This window comes from Plecotus auritus, assembly GCF_963455305.1.
Source record: "Plecotus auritus genome assembly, chromosome: 9".
NCBI classification, from domain to species: domain Eukaryota; kingdom Metazoa; phylum Chordata; class Mammalia; order Chiroptera; family Vespertilionidae; genus Plecotus; species Plecotus auritus.
The window spans coordinates 125129310-125144614 of record NC_137783.1 but is presented as its reverse complement, the minus strand read 5'-3'; the positions used below and the strand labels follow the sequence as shown (position 1 = coordinate 125144614).

At 45.1% G+C, this 15305-nt stretch overlaps 2 protein-coding genes across 2 annotated transcripts; both read left to right on the top strand.

Annotated features, from left to right (window-relative positions):
- Positions 1-2088: 2088 nt before the first annotated feature.
- Positions 2089-3096, top strand: LOC308233903 (mas-related G-protein coupled receptor member X1-like; the record flags this gene model as incomplete). The annotated part of the gene is made up of 1 exon (XM_080640891.1): positions 2089-3096. The coding sequence occupies exon 1, from the start codon at positions 2110-2112 to the stop codon at positions 3094-3096; it is 987 nt and encodes a 328-aa protein (XP_080497017.1). The 5' UTR covers positions 2089-2109.
- Positions 3097-9704: 6608 nt separating this feature from the next.
- Positions 9705-10697, top strand: LOC308233719 (mas-related G-protein coupled receptor member X1-like; the record flags this gene model as incomplete). Its single annotated transcript, XM_080640674.1, has 1 exon — positions 9705-10697. Exon 1 carries the CDS (start codon positions 9726-9728, stop codon positions 10695-10697), a length of 972 nt encoding a protein of 323 aa, XP_080496800.1. The 5' UTR covers positions 9705-9725.
- Positions 10698-15305: the final 4608 nt, after the last annotated feature.

The following is a 15305-nucleotide window of genomic DNA, read 5'->3' as shown; positions in this document are numbered from 1 at the left end:
AATTGGACAGATACATGCAAAAAAATGAAACTAGATCACCAACTTACACCATACACAAAAATAAACTCACAATGGATACAGGACTTAATCATAAGACGGGAAACCATAAAAATACTAGAGGAATTCACAGGCAGAAAAATCTCAGACATATGCCAAAAGAACTTCTTCACTGATACTGCTCCTAGGGCAATGGAAGCTAAAGAGAAAATAAACAAATGGGACTACATCAAAATAAAAAGCATTTTCACAGCAAAAGAAACCATCAATAAAACAACAAGAAAGCCCACTGTATGTTAGAACATATTTGCAAATGTTATCACTGATAAAGGTTTAATCTCCAACATCTACAGGCAACTTATACAACTTAATAAAAGGAAGATAATTGATCCAATAAGAAAAAAATGGGCAACCGACCTAAACAGAATCTTTTCAAAAGAAGACAGAAGGAAGGCCAAGAGACACATGAAAACATGCTCAAAGTCACTAATTATCCAAGAGATTCAAATCAAAACGACAATGTGGTGCCATCTCACACCTGTCAGAATGGCTATCATCAACAAATGGCTAAATGGCTAAATCAACAAACGACAAGTGTTCGAGACGATGCGGAGAAAAAGGAATCCTCGTGCACTGCTGGTGGCAATGCAGACTGGTGCAGCCACTGTGGAGTTTCCTCAAAAAATAAAAATGGAACTCCCATTTGACCCAGTAATCCCACTCCTAGGAATATATCCTAAGAAACTAGAAACACCAATCAGAAAGGATATATGCACCCCTATGTTCATAGCAACACAATTTACAATAGCTAAGATTTGGAAACAGCCTAGGTGCCCATCAGCAGATAACTGGACCAGAAAACCATGGTACATCTACACAATGGAATACTATGCTGCCATGAAAAAGAAGTAATTCTTACCATTTGCAGCAACCTGGATGGAACTGGAGAGCATTATGCTAAGTGAAATAAGCCAGGCAATGAAAGAAAAATACCACATGATCTCACTCATTTGTGGATAATAAAGAACATTATAAACTGATGAACAAAAAGATAGATACAGAGGCAGTAAAGCATCAAACAGATTGTCAAATTACAGCTGGAAGGTTAGGGAGAGGTGGGGGAGATAAGAGATCAACTGAAGGACTTGTATGCATGCATATAAGCATAACCAATGGACGCAAAACACTGGGGGGTGAGGGCATGTCTGGGTATGGGGTGTGGGGCCAATGGTAAGATATGTACACATATAATACCTTAATAAAAAATGGAAAAAAATTATTTCGAACACACAAGAGCTTTTCACAGAATGAATAATTGGAAAATGAATTTTCTTTTAGTTGCATATGTTTTGTTTTGTTTTTTTTGGTGGTGGAGTTAAAAGTGCTGACTTCTATTTTATATTTAATATTCTTCATTTTAAAATTATTATAGTATATTAAATCCAAATTTTCTTCCTCGCTTTGGCTCCTCATTCATTCATTTGTGGATTAAAATTTTATTGACAGCACCATTGTGTTCCAACACAGACTTAGGCCCTGGGGACACAACAGTGGGAAGAGTAATCACTGTCTATCCCCATAAAGATGACACACTGGGACATTTCTAATGGAAGAGCTTTCGGTGTCTTCACTCTGTCCTAAAAGAGGTCTCATTCCCCTCATGAGCCTAAGTCATAACTTCCTTTCTCTCTGGTGAGTAGACCACTCTCAGTCACTGACATTGCCCTGGGGCTTCTAACAGCCTGCTGTCACACAAAGCCACTCTCCCAGAGCACAAGTACTGGGGATCTCAGAACCCTGTTATCCTCCACAGGACCTGTGCAGACTCTTCTCCTCCTGCCTCCGGGGCACATGTCATGGGCTGGATGGTGAGTGGAGAGGTTGGACATAGAGGACCTGTGTTGCAGTAGAAAGAGCCCAGGCTCTAAGATTCAGAGAGAACTAGGCTTAAATTCAGGCTCCAGGACTCCAAGACTGTGTGTTTGAGGAAGAATCTTAATCTCTGGAAGCCTCCATTCGCCACAGACAGGGTGGCCATGAGGGTCAGTGGTCATAGAGCAGGTGCTCAAGTCTTGTTTTGTTTCCAGGCCCACAACTGCAGCGTTTCTGAGCATGGATATGACTGTCACAGCCTGGGAGACCGAGCTCACACCAACCAATGGAAGTGATCAGTCTTTTCATCAAGATTATACAGAGATCATAATCCTGCAATTACTGACAGTCATCGTGGCCCTGGTGGGGCTGGCAGGGAACGCGGTGGTGCTCTGGCTCCTGGGCTTCCGCATGCGCAGGAACGCCTTCTCTGTCTACATCCTCAACCTGGCGGGAGCCGACTTCCTCTTCCTCTGCTACAGATTTATATATAGTCTAGTTTTACTTTTCGACTTCGATTTTGTCGTTAGAGTAATTAGCAGATTTTTCTCACCTGTATCAATCTTTGCCTACATCGCAGGCCTGAGCTTTCTCAGCACCATCAGCACGGAGCGCTGCATGTCTGTCCTGTGGCCCATCTGGTACCGCTGCCGCCGCCCCAGTCACATGTCTGCTGTCATGTGTGCCCTGCTCTGGGCCCTGTCCCTGCTGCTGAGCATCCTGGAAGGGAACTACTGTGGCTTCCTGATTAGGAATGCGCATGATTTTTGGTGCCCAGTGTTGGATTTCATCACTGTGGCATGGCTGATTTTGTTATTTGTGCTTCTCTCTGGGTCCAGCCTGGCCCTGATGTCCAGACTGCTGTGTGACTTCCACCGGGTGCCTCCCACCAGGCTCTACATGACTGTCGTGCTCACAGTGCTGGTCTTCCTCCTCTGCGGCCTTCCCTTTGGCATCCACTGGTTCCTCTTAATCTGGTTTCCAAATGAATCTCATGCCCTCTTTCATCTTTCCAAGATGGTAGTACTTCTATCCTGTATCAACAGCTGTGCCAACCCCATCATTTACTTCTTCGTTGGTTCCTTCAGGCAGCGATGGAGGAAGCAGAGACACACCCTGAGGCTGATTCTCCAGAGGGCTCTGCAGGACACTCCTGAGGTGGATGAACCTGGAGAAAGCCTTCCTGGGGAAACCCTGAACATGTCGGGAAGCAGTCTGGGGCAGTGATGAGAGCCTCTGTCCTGTTCAGTCTGAAGTAACTTTGAGACTCACTGCTGCCCTGCCAGGCTTGGAAAGTATCTAGTCTCTCAGCCTCAGCCTCAGAATGCTTCAGTGATGCCCCAGTATCTTCAAATAGGTTGTTTTTAACATGGCTGTTCTAGTTTTTCTCAGAGAAAGCATTAGTCTGAAAGTTATACCTCTCCATTGTCCATGACATTACCAATAAATTTCTCATGTGATCTGAATTTCTTTATTGAATGCTTTTTCTTTACAATCTTCATTGCAACAGAAAGAATCCCTGTCCGAATCAAATAAATTCAGGTCTGAAGTCCTAGTTCTGCAGCTCTCCAAGCCTCAGTTAGCTCATTGTAAAATGCAGTGAAATCATCTGCTCATAGGATCTTAGTGGGGAATAATTTAGAAAACAGAAGAAAAGGACTCAACCAGGTGCCAAATATGACTAAATATTTCATAAAGATCAACGGTTAATACATGTGAAGCCTCTAATATATTATTGACTTCTGATGTAATATTTCATAAGTTTTAGAAAAAAGAATCCCTGTCCAAAACTATAGTCATTCAGAAATTGTTCTACCTGATTGGATAGAAAAAGAAGATTCCCTATGTTTCTCTCAGACTATAAGCCCTTTAGATTCATGCTTAGTGCTGTGGTTGGGGGCATTCTACAGGTTAAAAGCTTGAATAAATGAGTTGGCCTACCTCTAATCTCATTGGGTTGTCTGGGTTTAGGGGAAATGATATCCTTAGGTAAGCACAGTCCAGGAAATTGGGCCTGTGAAAGGTCCTCTGGTGGCATTTGTACACAGCACCTTCTCTGCCTGGATCTGGCACAGTATAGGCACACAGAACTAGTAGAGTTGGGTAAACACAGAAATGAGTGAATAAGCTTCTCTCATTGTTTCAAATGCTTCGTAGTTAAGTCTTTAAGAAAATGTCATGTAACTCATTTTGGCTGCGGCATGGGCACATGAAAGGAAGTCATAGGAACTAAAGCAGAAAACACTGGTTAGCCCCACAGCATGTGAAAATAATCTAGCTAACAAATGTCAGGGAGAGAGGGGAGGGAGGGGGGCGGGGGAGGGGGAAAGTGACTGACTGGTTGTGTCTGTGGTGTGCTAACTTCCTTATCTGTTAAAAGGGAACACATGATATTACCCTACTATCCCACCTTTTTTTGATTAATGGAGGCTTTTGTAAATTTTATAATGCAGTCTTGATAACTTTAAATTTTAATTTTTTGCACAAAAATATGACTGCTTTAGGTTCATTGCATGTTAAGCAATTTTACCATGAGATGAACTACCAATAGAAATTTTAGTTAATACTTTAGGAACAGCTTTTTGTCCAGTACAATTAAATTTTCTTGAATATTCACTTATTTCAATTAGTCAATTTAAATTAATCTGAAAACTTGATTACTATTTTACTGTCAAATTTAATACTCTACCAACAATCTTAGTTTACCCTGTAAATATTAGTGGAAAGGATTGTTTGCATTCTTGAGTAGGCCCTGAGCATTCCTGGTACTAGGCTGGATTTAGATATAGGGTAGCTGCTCTCTGCCAAGTCTCTGTTACCTGAGTCCCGATCTGAGCTGGGCCAAGTCTCTGTCTGTTACCTGGGTCCCGAAGTGAGCTGGGCATGGGAAGCGAAGCAACCATGGAGGCAGGAGACCTCCCTCAGAAGGGGTGAGGGTTCAGGCCCCTGCAGGGTTGGGGGGGTGAGGGTCTGTGCCCCACCTCTGTTGACCCCCAAGTTCTCTCCTGATGGATATTTTTTAAAGAAACAAAACGGGGCGGTGGGGTGGAATAGATACAGAGGTAAAGAAGCATTGAACAGACTGTCAAACTACAGCGGGAAGGCAGGGGAGGTTGGAAGGGGGGGCTGTAAGAGATCAACCAAAGGACATGTATGCATGCATATAAGCATAACCAATGGATACAAGATACTGGGGCGGGGGCAGGTGAGGGCATGTACTGGGAGGTAGGAGAGGCCGGGGGAAGGTCAATGGGGGGGGGGGAGGAGACATATGTACTACTATTTGTAATACTTTAAACAATTAAAAAATTGTTTTTAAAAGGGAACACAGTATACACAGTTGTTGATATCAATAAGCCACAACCAGAAAGCAGGTTTCATTACACAAAGCTATAAAATAACTTGTAAAAGAGTTAAAATGGGAACTGTAAACTTTGGTTGCTATTGGTGATTGAGATTAGGAGAGTCTATACATTGTTATTTTATATACTCTTGTGTCCTCTGAAATAAACTAATGTGCATACATTCCTCCTGGGAGTAAATGGAAACAGATCAGATGAGGCAGGCCATGCAGGCCCTGAATGCCAAGCAAACTCTTCTTTAACTATACAAGCTCACATTGCCCGTTGGGTGGGCTTCCTGCACACACCCACAGTGGGCAGTGACAGGCTCCAGCTCAGCCATTCCTCATTGGAGGAGGGCCAGATGGGGTAAGATGGAGAGAGGAAGAGATAAGTCATTGAACTTAGGGCAAGTGAGAAGCATCTCGTGAGGCCCTTGTCTCACATCTCCAGAATTTCACTTGCTAGGCCCCTTGTGCAGGAAGTCACAGGGGCTGCCCAGCATCTTGATAAGCCTCACTTGGTCACCAGGTTCCACTCCTGCTCCTGCAGACACCTACTATCAAGGAGAAGGAGAGCATTCTCTGGTGTTCAACACTCCCTGGAAAGCTCCTCTTTTTCCACTCACCACCTTCAACTAGAAGGTGCTCAGGTAAGAGCTGGCTCAGAACTATCTTTGTTTTCTCTCTCTTAGTCGACATGGTCAAGACTGCATCTTGGGGTGGAGCATGCAAGGAGCCATGGGCACCCATGAAGGAGAGTCCAGAGACATGAAGCTCCCTCAGGGAAGCTTTGGGTGCTGGTAGCTTAGGCTGTGAGGGACCCAGGTACTTTCTGCTTCACAGACATTGTTTTCAAATATGAATTGTTTTTAATAACCTCGTTTCACACATTACCTTGTGGTTCTATGAGATTGTTTGTTCATTTGTTTGTTAAATGCGTGTATCTTTCCTGTCCCCGCCAAAAACACAAGGTACAAACAAATAGGGAAATTGAAGAGATTTTAATAAAAAGACTGTGTATAAAGGGTGAGCAGGACTAAAGGAAATCAATAGAGGATACAGAGGCCCCTAAAGGTAAATCATGATAAGGAGCTGTTTGCATTGAGCATCCTGAAGTGTTAAGGGAAAGATAAGCTGCCAGACCACAGGGAGGGCTGTGGCTGTAGCAATGATCATCACTATGACCAAACAAAAGGCCCACAGACAGGGGCTCTCTCCTTAGGTAGAGTAACACCACCATGGCAAACTCACAGCCTGACAGCAGAGAGGCAGGGAGTTAAAACCTCAATCACCCTCCTTCTGCCCTCCAATCAGCTGTCAGTGTCACGCTTTCTGAGAACAACAGGGAGCCAGAGGGAAAGGGAGCCCAGTGGTGAGGCAAAGAGATGTGTCCTCCCAGGACACAGGAGGGTAGAGAACCTGGAAATGAAATTTGACATCAAATGAAGAGAATCCAGTTTTCTTATAGCCTCTTCTTAGTTCTTTTTCCTAGGACTGTTTCTCTCTCACTCTGATTAGATCAACTTGTTATTACATCTCATTTATTTGATCTTTGGCACCTCCTACTGGGTTTCACTTCTTTGAAATAATATCTCTCTCATCATAAATGTCTTGAGGATAGAATGTGCATTATTTTTCAAGGGGTTTGGAAGCAAATATTTTTAAGAATTTCAATTTATGATTTTGGTGCCCTAAAAAGAAATACAAGAGAGGTTACTAGAACTTGACTGGTGTCTCCAAGGCATCAGACACCTGTGCTCTTTCAAATCACTGCTCCCCATCCCTAGAGAGGTGACTTAAATCTAATGCAAGGCTCCTATGCTCATCAGCATTCCATCCAGAGGAGAAAAGGGGAAAGAAAAGCACAACCAAAAATTAGTTACATCACCTGTACACACCTCCCATTGGCAGGCATTGGACCTGCTGTTCACCCTGTGATCTAAGGGAAAATCCTTTGGCTCTTTCAGCCTCAGCTTCTTCCTGTATTAAAGGACGATATTATAATAGGCTAGAGGCCCAGTGCACGAAAGTCGTGCACTGGTGGGTGGGGTCCCTCAGCCATGCCTGCACCCTCTCCAATCTGGGATTCCTCGAGGGATGTCCGACTAACAGTTTAGGCAGTCGGACATTCCTCTTGCAATCCGGGACTGCTGGCTCCTAACCACTAACCTGCCTGCTTGCCTGATCGCCCCCTAACCATCCCACCCCTGGCCTGATTGATGCCCAACTGCTCTCTTGCCAGCTTGATGGCCCCCAAGTAACCTCCCCTTCTGGCCAGGTCACCCACAACTTCCCTCCCCTGCCAGCCCTATTGCCCACAACTGCCCCCCCACCCCCGCCTGATCGCCCCCCAACTGCCTTCCCCTGCCTGCCTGATCATCCCCAACTGCCCTGCCCTGCTGGCCTGATTGCCCACAACTTCCCTCCCCTGCCATGACCGACCTCCTCCACCAGGACCTGCCTCCTCCATGCAAGGCAACAGAGATGCTGGGACCGGCCTCCTCCACGCCAGGCAGAGCCGTGGGATCCCCGGGCCTTAATGCACTGAGCGGCCACCAGGCCCGGCCTCCACTGTGCTTGTGGCTATCTTGTGGCAGGCATCTTGTGACAGCCATCTTGTGGTGGCCATCTTATGATGACGTTGCACTCGAGAGCGTGATGCCACCTAGCTTTTATTAGTATAGAAGGTCTCTCAGGGACATGTGCTCAATGCCGAGGATACAATAGTGAACAATAACCAAGAAAAAAAGACAAAACCCAGACAGACCGAGTCATCATTATGAAGTTTTGAGTTTAAAAAGGGAGACAAACCCTAGCAGGTTTGACTCAGTGGTTAGAGCCGCAGCCTACAGATTGAAGGGTAGCAGGTTCAATTCTACTGGGTGAGCCTGTGCTGGCTGAATCAAGCAACAATTGACTGATTAGGTCTGTCCAGAGGGAAGAAGGAGCTCCTGAAATCTCTGGTCTGTTCTCAGCTGGATTCCACGCACTTCTTCTTCCATACTGGATAATTTTCACTCCCTTGTTATTTATAAAATTTGCCTATTCTAGCTTAATAAAATACACAATTGAGTTGCCATTTTAGATTCATCCCTAAGAGTTATTTGCTTCCTACCCCACCACCCCTCATGTGTACCAGACACACCACCCTGGTAGTGGGGCTGCAGGGAAGGGAAAGGGTGAAGACTCCGACAGAGTCCTGTGGGTTCAGATCCAGGCTCTTCCACTTGTGCACGTGAGAACTGGAGGATGTCATTCAACCTCCTTGTACTTGTCTTTTCTTATATGCCAGTTGGGAGTAAGCATAGTACTGGCCTCATAGGTCTATTTGGAGGATTAAAAGAGGTAATACCATGTAAGCACTCATCAGCTACTACTCTTTACCTATGTATGAGTTGGTGTGTGTATCTCACCTAAACTCTGCAAGAGCTTCCCTCTTTTCATCCTAAGCCCTTTGTAAAATAGAACTAAGCACTTCTTAACTCCACCACCACCAGGAGAAATTCTCTTACACAAATGCTTTGATCTGCAAAGAAATCTCTACTCCAAATCACATGTAGGGACAATTCAGGGCTTTCCTATTACATGTATCATAGGAAAACATGTTAATAATGCCCCTTCTGTATTTCTGTCCCAATTACCTCTATTCACACCCTTGGTCACCTCTGTCTCTCTCCTTCCCAAAATGGCTTCTTTCTCCTCTAAAATACAGAGAAATTTAATTCAATTCTGAATCCTCTCCCACCTGGATAGGAGATGTCTGCAGGCATATAAAAATTCTTTTGAACACACAAGAGCTTTTCACAGAATGAATACTTAGAAAGGGAATTTTCTTTTTGTTACATGAGTTGGCTCCTCATTCATTTATTCATTCATTCATTCATTTGTGGAATAAAATTATTGACAGCCCTATTGTGTTCCCACACAGACTTAGGCCCTGGAGACTCAACAGGGGGAAGACTAATCACTGTCTATCCTCATATAGATGATACACTGGGACATTTCTAATGCAAGAGCTATGCGTGTCCTCACTCTGTCCTAACAAGGGGTCTCATTCCCTTCATGAGCCTAAGTCATAACCTCCTTTCTCCCTGTGAGTAGACCACTCTCAGTCACTGAGATTGCCCTGGGGCTTCTGACAGCCTGCTGTCACACAAAGCCACTCTCCCAGAGCACAAGTACTGGGGATCTCAGAACCCTGTTGTCATCCACAGGACCTGTGCAGACTCTTCTCCTCCTGCCTCCAGGGCACATGTCATGGGCTGGATGGTGAGTGGAGAGGTTGGACATGGAGGGTCTGTGTTGCAGTAGAACGAGCCCAGGCTCTAAGTTTCAGAGAGAACTGGGTTTAAATTCAGGCTCCAGGACTCCAAGACTGTGTGGTTCAGGAAGAATCTTAATCTCTGGAAGCCTCCATTCGCCACAGACAGGGTGGCCATGAGGGTCAGTGGTCATAGAGCAGGTGCTCCAGCCTTATTTTGTTCCCAGGCCCACAACTGCAGCGTTTCTGAGCATGGATATGACTGTCATAGCCTGGGGAACCGAGCTCACAACAACCAATGGAAGTGATCAACATTATACAGAGAACATAATCCTGGACGTACTGACAGTCATCGTGGCCCTGGTGGGGCTGGCAGGGAATGCGGTGGTGCTCTGGCTCCTGGGCTTCCGCATGCACAGGAACACCTTCTCTGTCTATATCCTCAACGTGACAGGGGCCGACTTTGTCTTTCTCTACTACCGATTTATACATACCCTAGTTTTACTTTTCGACTTCAATTTTGTCCTTAGAATAATGAACAGATTTATCTTGCCTGTGTCAATCTTTGCCTATTTCTCAGGCCTGAGCTTTCTCAGCGCCATCAGCACAGAGCGTTGCATGTCTGTCCTGTGGCCCATGTGGTACCGCTGTCACCACCCCAGACACCTGTCCGCGGTCATGTGTGCGCTGCTCTGGGCCCTGTTCCTGCTGATGAGCATGCTGGAAGGGGATTACAGTGGCTTCCTGAGTACGAATGTGCATCATGTTTGGTGTCCAGTGTTGGATTTCATCACTGTGGCATGGCTGATTTTGTTATTTGTGCTTCTCTCTGGGTCCAGCCTGGCCCTGATGTCCAGACTGTTGTGTGGCTCCCACCGGATGCCTCCCACCAGGCTCTACATGACTGTCATGCTCACAGTGCTGGTCTTCCTCCTCTGCAGCCTGCCCTTTGGCATCCATTGGTTCCTCTTATTCTGGTTTGAAAAATATTTTTATGACCTTTCTCATTTTTACCAGTTTGTAGTACCCCTGTCCTGTGTCAACAGCTGTGCCAACCCCATCATTTACTTCTTCATTGGCTCCTTCAGGCAGCGATGGTGGAAGCGGCGACACACCCTGAGGCTGCTTCTCCAGAGGGCTCTGCAGGACACTCCTGAGGTGGATGAACCTGGAGAAAGCCTTCCTGGGGAAACCCTGGAAATGTCAGGAAGCAGGCCGGGGTAGTGATGAGAGCCTCTGTCTTGATCAGTCTGTAGTAACTTCGAGACTCACTGCTGCCCTACCAGGCTTGGAAAGTATCTAGTCTTCTCTCAGCCTCAGCCCCAAAATGCTTCAGTGATTCCCCAATCACTTCAAATGGGTTGTTTTTAATCTGGCTGTTCTAGTTTTTCTCAGAGAAAGCATTAGTCCACACATTATACCTCTCCATCGTTCTTGACATTACCAATAAATTTCTCATGAGATCTGAATTTCTTTATTGAATGCTTTTTCTTTACAATCTTCATAGTAACAGAAAAAAATCTCCAAATCAGACAAATTCATTTCTGAAGTCTTGGTTCTGCAGATTTGTTCTCCTCTCCAAGCCTCAGTTTTTCATTGTAAAATGCAGTGAAATCATCTGCTCATAGGATCATAGTGGGGAATAAATTATAAAACAGATGAAAAGGACTCAGCCAGGTGCCAAATCTAACTAAATATTTCATAAACATCAGCGGTTAATACATGTGAAGCCTCTAATATATTATGGACTTCAGAGGTAATCCTATCTAATAAAGAGGGAATATGCTAATTGGTTGCCCCCCCAAAGATGGCAGTGCCCACTGCCAATAAGGAGGGAATATGCTAATTGACTGTCACGCCCTCAAAGATGTTGGCATCCACAGCCAATAAAAATGGAATATGCTCATTGACTGCCAAGCCCTCAAAGATGGCAGCACTCACAGCCACAAGATGGCAGTGCCCAATCCCCTCAGCCCCACCAGGGTGGCAGGCACACAGCAAGGCCTGCCCACCCCCAACTGGGTCCGGCTGATATGCACACCTGCCTTCGGAGTCCCCCAGTTCCCTCAGCCCCCCAGCGGCCCCGGGCCGGCCCGAAGCCAGGCCTATGATGGTGGCTGCCCAGCTGCCCAGGGCTGGCAGGAGGTGCAAGCAAGCCTCGGATGACTGCTGCCCAGCCACCCAGGGCTGCCTGAGGCTCAGATAACCAGGGCTAACCGAGGCTTATGTTGCCGGCAATGGCAGCAGCAGAGGTGTGATGGGGGCGGCATCTTCCTCTGATCGCCAGGTTGGCTCCCACCTCTGAGGGCTCCAGGACTGTAAGAAGGGGCAGTCCTGGCTGAGGGACCCCCGCTAGTATTTAATAAGTTAAAAAAAAGAATCCCTGTCCAAAACTATAAATAGTCATTCAGAAATTGTTCTACCTGATTGGATAGAAAAGGAAGATTCCCTATGTTTCTCTCAGACTATAGGCCCCTTAGATTCATGCTTAGTCCTGTGGTTGGGGGCATTCTACAGGTTAAAAGCTTAAATAAATGAGTTGGCCTACCTCTAATCTCATTAGATTGTCTAGGTTTAGGAAAAATGATATACTAAGATAAGCACAGTCCAGGAAATTGGGCCTGTGAAAGGTCCTCTAGTAGCATTGGTCCACAGCATCTTCTCTGCCTGTATCTGGCACAGTATAGGCACACAGAACTAGTAGAGTTGGGTAAACACAGAAATGAGTGAATTAGTTTCTCTCATTGTTTCAAATGCTTTGTAGTTAAATTTTTAAGGACATGCCATGTAACTCAATTTGGCTGCAGCATGGGTACATGAAAGAACGTCATAAGAGCTAAAGTTGAAAACTGGTTGTCCCCATATCATGTAAAAATAATCTAGCTAACAAATGTCCTGGGAAGAGAGAGAGAGGTGACAAGTAGTGCCTGTGGTGTGCTAAATTCTTTATCTGTTAAAAGAGAACACCATATACACAAGTGCTGATATCGATAAGTCACAAATAAAAGGAGGTTTCATTACACAAAGCTATAAAATAACTTGTAAAAGAGTTAAAATGGGAACTGTAAACATTGGTTGCTATTGGTGATTGAGATTAGGAGATTTACATTTTTATTTTATATACTCTTGTGTCCTCTGAAATAAACTAATGTGCATACATTACTCCTGGGAGTAAATTAAATAGATTAGTTGAGCCAGGCCATGAAAGTCCTGAATGCCAAGCAAACTCTTCTTTAGCTATGCAAGCTCACATTTCCTGTTGGGTGGGCTTCCCTCACACGCCCACAGTGGGCAGTGACAGGCTCCAGTTCAAACATTCCTCACTGGCGGGGGACCAGATGGGGTAAGATGGAGAGAGGAAGAGATAAGTCATTAGACTCAGGACAAGTGAGAAACATCTCGTGAGGTCCTTGTCTCACATCTCCAGAATCTCACTTGCCAGGGCCCCTTGGGCAGGAAGTCACAGGGGCTGCCCAGCATCTTGATAAGCCTCACTTGGTCATCAGGTTCCACTCCTGCTCCTGCAGACACCTCCTATCCAGGGGTAGGAGAGCATTCTCTGGTGTTCAGCACTCCCTGGAAAGCTCCTTTTCTTCTACTCTCCACCTTCAACTAGAAGATGGTGCTCAGGTAAAAGTCAGCTCAGAACTCTTTGTTTTCTCTCTCTTTGTCAACATGGTCATGAGTGCATCTTGGGCTGGAGCGTGCAAGGAGCCATGGGCACCCATGAAGGTGAGTCCAGAGACATGAAGCTCCCTCAGGGAAGCTTTGGATGCTGGTAGCTTAGGCTGTGAGGGACACAGGTCCTTTCTGCTTCACAGACATTGTTTTCAAACATGAATTGTTGATAATAACCTCAGGTTTCACACATTACCTTGCTGTTCTGAGTTTGTTTGTTCAGTTGTTTGTTATATGCATGTATCTTTCCTGTCCCAGCCAAAAACACAGCACACAAATAAATAGGGCAATTGAAGAGAGTTTAATAAAAAGACTGTGTATAAATGGTGAGCAAGACTAAGGGAAATCAATAGAGGATACAGAAGCCCCTAAAGAAATCATAATAGGGAGCTATTGCCATTGCATCCTGAAGTGTAATGGGAAATATAAGTTTCCAGAACACAGGGAAGGCTGTGGCTGTAGCAGTGGTCGTCACTATGACCAAAAAAAAGGCCCACAGACAGGGGCTCTCTGCTTAGGTAGAGTAACACCACCATGGCAAACTCACAGCCTGACAGCAGAGAGGCAGGGAGTTAAACCTCAATCACCTTCCTCCTGCCCTCCAATCAGCTTTCAGTGGCACCCTTTCCTGAGAGCAACCAGGAACCAGAGCAAAAGGGAGCCCAGAAGAAGGTTCAGAAGCTGGAAATGAAATGTGACATCAAATGAAGAGAATCCACTTTTCTTATAGCCTCTTCTTAGTTTTTTTTTCCTTGGACTTTTTCTCTCTCACTGTGATTAGATCAACTTGTTATTACATCTCATTCATTTGATCTGTTGGCACCTCCGTACTGGGTGTCACTTCTTTGAAATAATATCTCTCATCATACATATCTTGAGGATGGAATGTACATTATTTTTCAAGAGGGGTGTATACAAAAATTTTTAAGAATTTCAATTTACGATTTTGGTAGCCCTAGAAAGTAATGTATGAGAGGTTACTAGAACTTGACTGGTGTCTTCAAGGCATCAGACACCTATGCATTTTCAAATCACTGCTCCCCAGCCCTAGAGAGGTGACTTCATTCTCATGCAGGGCTCCCAGACTCATCAGCATTTCATCCAGAGGAGAAGAGGGGAAAGAAAGCACAACCTAAAATTAGTTACATCACTTCTGCTCACCTCCCATTGGTCACATGATGCCATCAAATGGGAATGGAAACTGGGATTAGAATCCATTTTCTTGTCAAAAACTCGCAGAACTATTATGTGAGAGAGAAGGAAATGGGTATTTCAACCAACTAGCATTTTGTGCATCCCTGGAGCTCTCTCAGGTTCTGAGCTCACATGAAGACTTTACTTAGGTGCTCACCCCACAATGAGGCAGAGAACAGTGGTAAAGCCTCAGTCTGGGCTCTAGGAGACCAGGGCTCGCATTGGACCTGCTGTTCACCCTGTGATCTCAGGGAAATCCCTTGGCTAATTCAGGCTCAGCATCTTCCTGTGTTAAAGGATGATATTATAACAGATGGTCTCTAAGGGACATGTGCTAGATGCCAAGGATAGGATTGTAAACAACAACAACAATGAAAAAAGACAAACCCAGACAGATCTAGTCTTTATTATTAAGTTTTGAGTCTAAAAAGAAATACAAGCCCTAGCAGATTTGACTCAGTGGTTAGAGCGGCATCCATAGACCAAAGTGTAGCAGGTTCAATTTTACTGGGTGAGCCTGTGCTGGCTAAATCAGGCAAGAATTGAATGATGGATCTGTCTAGAGGTAAGTAGGAGCTCTTGGAATCTCTGGTCTGTTCTCAGGTGGATTCCACCCACTTCTTTATTATTTGTGAAATTTGCCTATTCTAGTTTAATAAAACACAAAAATGAGTTCCCATGTTAGATTTGTCCCTGAGAGTTACTTGCTTCCTGCCCCACCCCAACCCCATGTGTGCCTGACACACCACCCTGGTAGTGGGGCTGCAGGGCAGGGGAAAGGCGAAGACTCTGACACAGACATCTGAAATCAGATCCAGGCTCTTCCACTTGTGCACGTGAGAAGTGGAGCATATCATTCAACCTCCTTGTGCTTGTCTTTTCTTATATGCCAGGTAGGAGTAAGCATAGTACTGGCCTCATGGGGCTATTAGGAGGATTAAAAGTGGTAATACCATATAA